At 50.1% G+C, this 8628-nt stretch overlaps 1 protein-coding gene across 1 annotated transcript in view; it reads right to left on the bottom strand.

Moving 5' to 3' along the window:
• Window positions 1–335: 335 nt before the first annotated feature.
• MARCO (macrophage receptor with collagenous structure) overlaps window positions 336–8628 on the bottom strand; it is a 34641-nt gene continuing 26348 nt past the window's right edge. The window contains exons 13-17 of the mRNA XM_084797808.1: window positions 5140–5184; window positions 3623–3721; window positions 3128–3172; window positions 2352–2528; window positions 336–578 (exon numbers count right to left, since the gene is read on the bottom strand). Coding sequence (XP_084653934.1) covers window positions 448–578; window positions 2352–2528; window positions 3128–3172; window positions 3623–3721; window positions 5140–5184 — 497 coding nt within the window. The 3' untranslated portion in view covers window positions 336–447. The remainder of the gene's footprint in view (window positions 579–2351; window positions 2529–3127; window positions 3173–3622; window positions 3722–5139; window positions 5185–8628) is intronic.

Here is an 8628-nt window from a genome sequence, read left to right as displayed (position 1 = left end):
AGGGACAGTTCCCATGTATCCTGTGACCTGGCACCATCTGCAAATTAACCTCTAGGCAGCAGATAACAGAAGATAGGACCATGTTCTGGTGATGGAGGGAGGGAGGCCTGAAGGATGACAAGTGACCAAAGGGATGGTCAACACTAAATCTGGCCACAGTGACTTTCGAATGCTTCAGCCTTATCCCACCCATCCCCCATCGCCGCCCCCACCCACTGCCCCAGGTTATGAGTCAAGGGCACATTTATGTGCCTGGCATGTGCATGTTGAGTGGACGTAGCTATAAAGCACAGGGGTACAGCTCTGTTGACACTCAGCCACAGCAGATCCCCAGGTGAACTTTATTAATCCCCCCTCAGCCAAGTTAGGGAGCCCACAGATCTCCATGTGGGTGGAGCTCCCAAGACACCTGGGGACACAGGAGCAGTGACCCCTGGGGCTCCCAAGTCAGCGGCATTCCACGCCTGCGTCTTCACTGTGATCGCAATTGTGAGAGCCCCAGGAGCTCTTATTGCAGCTCCACAAGCTGTATTCTGTCCCCGCGCAGTTCACATCATCCAGCCAGATTTTCCCAGTGCCTGAGACAGAGAAGCAGGGGAAGAGAAGGGGAGGGTGTCAAGGTGGGAGTCCAGGGTGGCGTGCCAGTTCCCAGGAGCTCCCAGCTGGGGTGAGCAGCTAGGCAAGCTCAGGGCTCTAAGGCTCTTATAATATCCCTGACCTCAAGCATATCGTGAAAGCCTCATGCAAATATTTACTACTTAATCCACACACTATGCGTGCACACAGCCTTCCTTCCGTTGTCGTTGTCTCCCCGTCAGCTCGGCTCCCTCCTGTTGCACCTGTATTTCTGCAGGACATAAGGCAGCCATGCTTCTGCCAGCCCCCTTCCCTCTGATAGGATTGAAAACGGATCATTGGATTGCAGTCAGCTGCGATCTAAGGTGACAATTCAAAGAGTTTTACAGCCCAGAGAGGTTCTATTGAAAGGCGAGTATGAAACTGTGGAGATGGCTCAGTGGGTAAGAGTGCTTGTTGTGTGAGTATGAGAGCACAAGAGCATGAGAATCTGGGTTTGGGTCTCCGACACCCACAGAAAAGGGCTGCCAGCCTGGCCCCAGGCTCAGTGAGAGACCTTGTCTCAAAGGAACAGGCAGAGAGTAACCTCCACGTGAGCAGCAGGTATGTGCTTTGGGGTCGGGTAAAGCAGAGAACACGCAAGGAAAGGGACAAGGGGACCTGGCCTTGTGCCCTACTGTCCAGCCAGAGTCTTTGTCCAGGTGGAGCATGGGGTACGTAAGATGATTTCTACGGGGCAGGGTCCCCAAATTAAGTATAGTAAGTTTTGCCTTGAGTTTGTTCTTTCTTCTCATCCTTTGCTTTTGTTTATCTTTGAGACAGGGCTCAACTCTGTACCTCAGAATGGCCTCACCTCCCCATCATGCTGTCTTAGCCTCCCTCGAGCTAGAAGCAGGTGCTTGTCACCATACCTAACTTCCCATGTGTTCTTTACAAAAGATCCTCCCAGGGTTCGGAAGAGGGCTCAGTGAGTAATGTGCTTCCCACTCAAGCAGGAGGCTTTGAATTAATTTGATTCCAGAATCCATGTCAAAAACAACAACAACAACAAAAAAACAAAAAAACAAAAAAACAAAAAAACAAAGACAAAGACAGGATATGGTGGTGTGGGCTTGTAAACTCAGTGTTTAGGAGATGGAAACAGATAGCTTCCTGGTGCTTGCTGGTTCAGTCAAGTCAGTAATTCCAGGCCAGTGAGAGACCCTGTCTCATGAAAACAAGGCCTGAGAAACGTCTGAGGTTGTCTTCTGTCCTCCACACACATGTGCACGCACACGCATGCTCACCCACATGACCAGGCATGCACATGCATGTGCATGCACATGTGCACACAGAGGTTGGGGTTTCTTCACAACTAAGACTTCTGGCAGCTGGTGATTTGGGTTTCCAGATGTGGAAAATAACATCTGCCTGTGCCACTGTTTCATCTTCTCCCTCAGCTCTCAATAGCCACACTTGTCCATAAATAGTCCTGGCCATATGACGTTCGGACTTCAAGACCAAACGGATAGTGACCCCTGGCAATATCCAGAGACTTTTAAAGCCTTTGCTGTTACTGCTGGATATGTAACAGTGTCCTCCAGAAGTTGCTAAGCTGGAAAGAGATTGGTCCAGAAGCCAGAGCTGGGGAGCTGTATTCTACCCATGGCTAAGCTGCAGGGCTTCCCAGCTCCTTGAAGAAATGGTTTTCTTTAGCCCCAACCATACTGTATCACTTCTCCAAAAGGTGTCACTGTGTCACTTAGGAAAGAAGTCCCTGCTGTGGAGTCACTTACCACCTCCATAGCTGCTAAGTGAAATCCCGCTGGAGTAACCGAGCATGCGGCAGAAGACAGTGGCATCCTTGTTATCCCAACCGTCATCACAAATTGTCCCCCAGATATTGTCATAGAGAATTTCGGCTCGGCCTCGGTTGGTGCCACCCACGATCCGGACTTCTGTGAAGGAACTACCTGGACAAGAACATATGTGTGTAAAGTGAGGCCAGTGCTAGCCAGCAGTGGTGTGCGTTTTTCCGCAGCTCTTAGAAGTTCTACAGCTAGGAGGACAAGTAGGACCTTGTCACCAGAGCTTGCAAGAATCCTGCCTCCCCACCCCCACCCCTTTGGCACCAACACTTCCTGGTGTACAACACTCCTGCGTTCTGTCCTAGAGGTGACACGTGACTGGATCTTGCCATGTGCCGTGAAAAGGCAAATAATGATGAGCCGAACAGAAGGAAGGGGGAGATGAGGTAGAAATGATGAGGGGAAAAGGGAAGGAAAGAAGGAAGTGACGGATGATGAAGGTAAACATGTGGGAGGAGGGAGAGATAGAAGAGGGAGGGAGGAGGAAGGAAGGGGATGGGAACAGGGGTGGGAGCGGAGAAAAGGTGGAGAGGGAAGGGAGGGAGGGAGGGATGCTGTCTGGGCCTCTGGCTGTGAACTGGCTCAGGCCAGAGGTAAAGAATGCTTTTGAGAAATAAACCTGCACCACCACCCCCCCAACACACGATTTTGCAGCACCGATTTGACTCTAAAAGATAAGTAAAAGACAATAAAAGCATAATTACCTTTTTGACCCTTTTCTCCCTTTTGTCCTTGCTGGCCAGAAGACCCTGTCATGAAGAGAAAACCCACAGGATTTGATCCAAGAGTGCCCTCACTGCTTTGCCCACAAGAGAACACACAGAGGGAGGAAGGGCCGGTTCCTCTCCTCTGGCTCTGCCTATGTCCTGGCGTCTCTGTGAATGGCTATCCGTGTCATGGACACCAATGGGTGGGTAAGAGGACACAGGCCTCAGGTGTATCAAAAGGATGGAAGTTAGGCCAGTGACGTCCAGGAAGCAACACAGCTCATGGAAAGATCTATTTGGTTGTGGTACTGCTGAGGCGGTCGGAGCACAGACCGCAGACAGGAAAAAGGCTGTGTGCATGCTGGGGAAACTTGATTATGCTTTTCTAGTATAATCCCTATCATGTAACCGGGCAACTCAATAAAGACACCTCCACCAGCCTGAGTTCTGAAGACCCCTAACCTTTTAGTCCTTGTCAAAGGCAGCGCCTACCTTTCATCCCAGGGTCTCCCTTCTGGCCGGCTCGTCCAGGCTCTCCTTTGGGGCCTGCCATTCCAGGACTTCCAGTGTCTCCCTTTCTGCCTACGAGGCCTGAGAGGAGGCAGAGAGGAGAATTAGCCCAACAGATGTCCCACTGCTCCCTAGTCAGGCACAAGGGCCTTGCTGGTTAGGATCTAGGTAACCCTAGACTATCAGATCCCCAGCAACAAGCTGTATAAGCATGTGGCCAGGGCTTTGACTCAGCTGAGGGCTGCTCTGCTCATCTGGTTGTCCACATTAATGCCACTGAGACTACACAGGAGCACATGGCTGGTAGAGTCCTTGGATGATGGCCCAAGTATGTGGAAGTTTTAGTCTTTCTATGAGAATTTGTTAGAATGTTTATAGGTTCCCGTGTCTGATTAGTAAATTAAGATTGTAATAGAATATGCAGCCCACATGGAAGAAAAACCACTCCGGAAGTCTGTCTGTGTTCTCTTTAGCACTTGCTGTGGCATGGGTATTGTTTGATCACACCCCACTAAGGTTCTTAAGTTGGGAGACTGAGCCTCAGGCAACGGTTGTTGAGAGGAAAGGGGCATGCTGTGAAGTCCTCCAGGCCATGTGGGGGCGCTGTCTGAAGAAGACAGCCTGGGATCTTGTTTCTCTGGTTTCCCGTCCTTCCTGAGCTCCGACAGATAGATGGTTCAGATGGACAGATGAGCCATTGATCCCTACGTTCCCAGTTTGCTGGCTGGCTGAGTAAACAATCAGCTTATAAAGATTCAGTTACAGCACTTGGGAGGCAGAGACAGGCTCATCTCTGTGTGTTTGAGGTCAACCTGCTCTACATAGCAAGCTCTAGTCTAGCCAGGGCTATCTAAGGAGACCCTATCTCAAAAAAAGCAAAACAAACAAACGTAGATTCAGTTTTACTCTTTGCTCATTGGAGTTTGTGGTGGCAAGCTACATGAACTTGAGTATTGGGGGCTATGCCACCATTATGTCACCACCCACATGGCCTTTACCAAGGCTGAGAGTGAGCCAGCACCATGGCCTCGGTCTTCCAGGTACTTGTTTTTTTTTTTTTTTTTTTTTTTTTTATAAAGTAGACTGTTTGGACAGTAAGATGGTGCTGGTGAGGAAGAAGAAGATGATAATATCCAAATAAGAGGTAATAGCAGTGGCAGAGAAGGGACATGGGGAGCCAAGAAGGGTAAAATGGAGCAAATCAGAGATGGGAAAGACTTAAGCCTTAAGAGAGATGGAGATCAGCCAGTTCCTTTGATGGCAGCATGCATGGCCTGCCACCACTACACTCGCTGTGTTCCATTTTGGGATACTGAGGCCCTGCTATCCCCTCAGCTCTTCCAGTGAAGGAACAGAGGCTTTGGTGACAAACCTCAGAGTCTCTGCCTCAACTCTGAGCGGGGAAGGTCTCAGTGTTCAAAGCCGATGAGTCTTTCTTCCACACGCACTGGCCTCCCCAGTCATCATCCCGAGAAATTAAAATAAAGCCAGCCTTTTACCTGGGACTCCTGATTCTCCTTTTGTGCCTTTCTGTCCTTGAATTCCTAAGATGGAAACACAGGAAAAGGGGGGGGGGGAGGATAATAAAACTCAAATATTAGACACTTTTAATCTTAGACAGCCTCTGCCTTTGTCTGATTAACGCAGACGGAAGGGCACACCCGTTCTCTGTGATTGCTTCAAACCTCACGGATGGGGCGGAAGGGGAGACAAGCTGCAGACAGATGAAGGTGGGCGGGCGTGTTTTGGTGAAATGGTGATGTGCCAGTCTGAGGAACACAGGCTTCAGATGCCCTGGCCAGCCCTCCCCTCCCCGTCTGGACACCAGTGACCTGATTTGACCTTGAGTCCAACTTTGTCCTTATTGTTTTATCTTTCATGAGATTTGCAAAAGATAGATCAGAGATGTTTTGTAACCAATGTTTTGGTTCCAAAGACTGTGGAGTGGCCGCCTAGACTTTTGGAAGTTATCTCCTGTGTAGTAGATGGACCAATAATGTGTGTGTGTGTGTGTGTGTGTGTGTGTGTAGTGTGTAGGCCAGAGGACAACCTTCAGTGTCCTTTTACAGGCTCTGTCCGTCTCGTACTTAGAGTTGGGGTCTCCCACTGGGGTCCTAGAACTCTCCTTTCTTTCTGGTTTTTTCGAGACAGGGTTTCTTTGTGTAGCTGTGTGTCGTGGACTTGCTCTGTAGGCCAGGCTGGCCTCGAACTCACAGAGATTTGCCTGCCTCTGCCTCCCTGAGTACTGGGATCACAGGCATGAGCCACAACTTCCAGCTTCATTGTCTAACTTCAATGTGCCCCACAAGCTCCTGTGTGTGGCTCCCGTGGCGCTGGGAGATGCTTCACTTGGAGAGAATGATGCCAGTGCAAACACGAGGACCTGAGGACAAATCCACAGCACCCATGGGATAGCCAGGCACGGCGGTGCACGGCTGTACCCCAGTGTTGGGGAATGCATGGCTGTGCACTGTGGTGCACGGCTGTACCCCAGTGTTGGGGAATGCATGGCTGTGCCGGATGTACCCCAGTGCTGGGAAATGCATGGCTGTGCATGGCAGTGCATGGCTGTAACCCAGTGTTGGGAAATGCATGGCTGTGCCAGCTGTACCCCAGTGTTAGGGAATGCATGGCTGTGCATGGCAGTGCATGGCTGTAACCCAGTGTTGGGGGATGCATGGCTGTGCATGGCAGTGCATGGCTGTACCCCAGTGTTAGGGAATGCATGGCTGTGCATGGCAGTGCATGGCTGTAACCCAGTGTTGGGGGAATGCATGGCTGTGCCAGCTGTACCCCAGTGTTAGGGAATGCATGGCTGTGCACGGCAGTGCATGGCTGTACCCCAGTGTTGGGGGATGCATGGCTGTGCACGGCAGTGCATGGCTGTAACCCAGTGTTGGGGGAATGCATGGCTGTGCCAGCTGTACCCCAGTGTTAGGGAATGCATGGCTGTGCATGGCAGTGCATGGCTGTAACCCAGTGTTGAGGAATGGAGATAGGCGGATCGTAATAGTTGACTGGCTGGCCAGTGTAGCTGAAACAGCAAACTTCTGGCTCACTGACAGACTCTGCCTCAAAAAAAAAAAAATAGGGGGTGTGTGTGGCAGGACTTGATAGAGGAAGTTACCTGACAAGCTTCTCCGGTAGCTTCTGCGCACACGTGCGCGCGTGCACACACACATACACACATACACATGCACGCACACACATGCACACATGCATACACATGCACACATATGCACTCACATGAGTGCTCACACAGAAACACCTTACCAGGCCCGCTCAGACATACTGGTTAAGTGGGACTGCCATGCGGACCCAGGAACATAGGTTTCTAATGATTTGCTACGGCAGCCCTAAACAAGGGCAGCTTTGATTTCTCATGGGTTACAGTCTTTGTGACTCTATGTAACAAAATCAGGAAAAGCATATCTTTGGGATCAGACAGTGGGATGAACTCTCAGACCCACTGTGCATTAGCAGCCTGTGGCAGAGGATTTAGCCTCTCCGAGCCTTAGCAACGTGTGTATGTGTACCCATGTGGAGCTCCAAAGATGATGGCTAGTGTTTTCCTTGACCACCCTCCTCTTTTTCTCCCCATTAATTTATTCACTTTACATCCTGATCACAGCCCCCTCCCTCCACTCCTCCTAGTCTCACCCTCATACCTCCCTCCTTCCATTTCCCCCTCCCCTTCTCCCTAGAGAAGGGGAGCCCATCCCCCAATGGGTACCAACCCACCCTGGCACATAAAATTGCAGCAGGATTAAGTGTATCTTCTCCCACTGAGGCCAGACAAGGCAGCGCAGCTATGGGAAAGGGATCCAAAGGCAGGCAATAGAGTCAGAGACAGCACTCCCATACCACTCCAATTCTTGGGGGACCCACATGAAGAACAAGCTGCATATCTGCTAAATCGGGGTAGGGGCCTAGGTCCAGCCCATGAACACTCTTTGGTTGGGACCATTCTTCTCCTTATCAGGGGAAAGTCTCTGGCTGAACCCAGAGCTCAGCAGTTCAGGCTAGTGTAGCCAGTCACCTTGCCCTGGTGATCCCCTGTCTCTGAAAGCTGAAATTACACATGGCCTCTACATCAGTGTGGCCTTTACATGGACTATGGAGGCCCAAACTCAGGCCCACATGCTTGCCCAGCATGCACTTTACAGACTGAGCCATCTCCCCAGCCCCCTCTTTGCATCTTGACTTTAGGCATGGGAGACTCAAGTGTCAGGCTGAGAGATCGGGAGTGTGATGCTAAAGTTCCAAGCACAGGGCATAGGCCAGAGGCCTGTTTAACAGCAAACAGACCTCTACTTTCTTATAACTAACTCATAATAATAAAACCCAGGCCAAGGCCATGTAATGTCATTTCTGCCTTCATCTGAATCAGCTAGATATTCAATGGAGAGATTGATGGTTTTATTTACCAAATGGGAAACCCATGGGTTTGAAAACCTGCATTGCTTTATCTAAACTGGATAGTGGCCATAGACGCTCTAGCTTGGGGATTACCAGCCTCCTGACAGTGAGGCGACAAGGTGATGCTGTCTTCACACGTGAGGGTGACATCTGACTCACATCTGCCACCCGCCCCTCTGGATGGCTATTCCAGTAATCACCAAATCTAATCTGTGCAGCCATTCATTAGCCCACAGAATTCTGGGAAGTCTCTTCTGGGGGAGGATCACATAAACCAGCAGATATTGTACCAAGGCAAACTTTGGCCTTGGGTGAGCTACCAACCCAAATGGCGACTATTATATATCATAAATTGAATATATAATTCATACCATTTATGTAGTGAACCATACTTAATGGGTGACCCATAGGACTGGACTGATGGTATTTACCACCTGGATAAGTAAAGGGATGCACACACACACATACAGACACCACATGAAGATGCTCAACAGACACATGAAGACCAATGAGCCACAGACTAACATGTCTGTCCTAAAATTGGCATGAGTTGTTGTGTGTGTGGTCAT

Source organism: Acomys minous (genome assembly GCF_964271855.1).
Source record: "Acomys minous genome assembly, chromosome: 1".
NCBI classification, from domain to species: Eukaryota; Metazoa; Chordata; class Mammalia; order Rodentia; family Muridae; genus Acomys; species Acomys minous.
The sequence above is the reverse complement of the archived record's forward strand: the minus strand, read 5'-3'. Positions and strand labels throughout refer to the sequence as shown.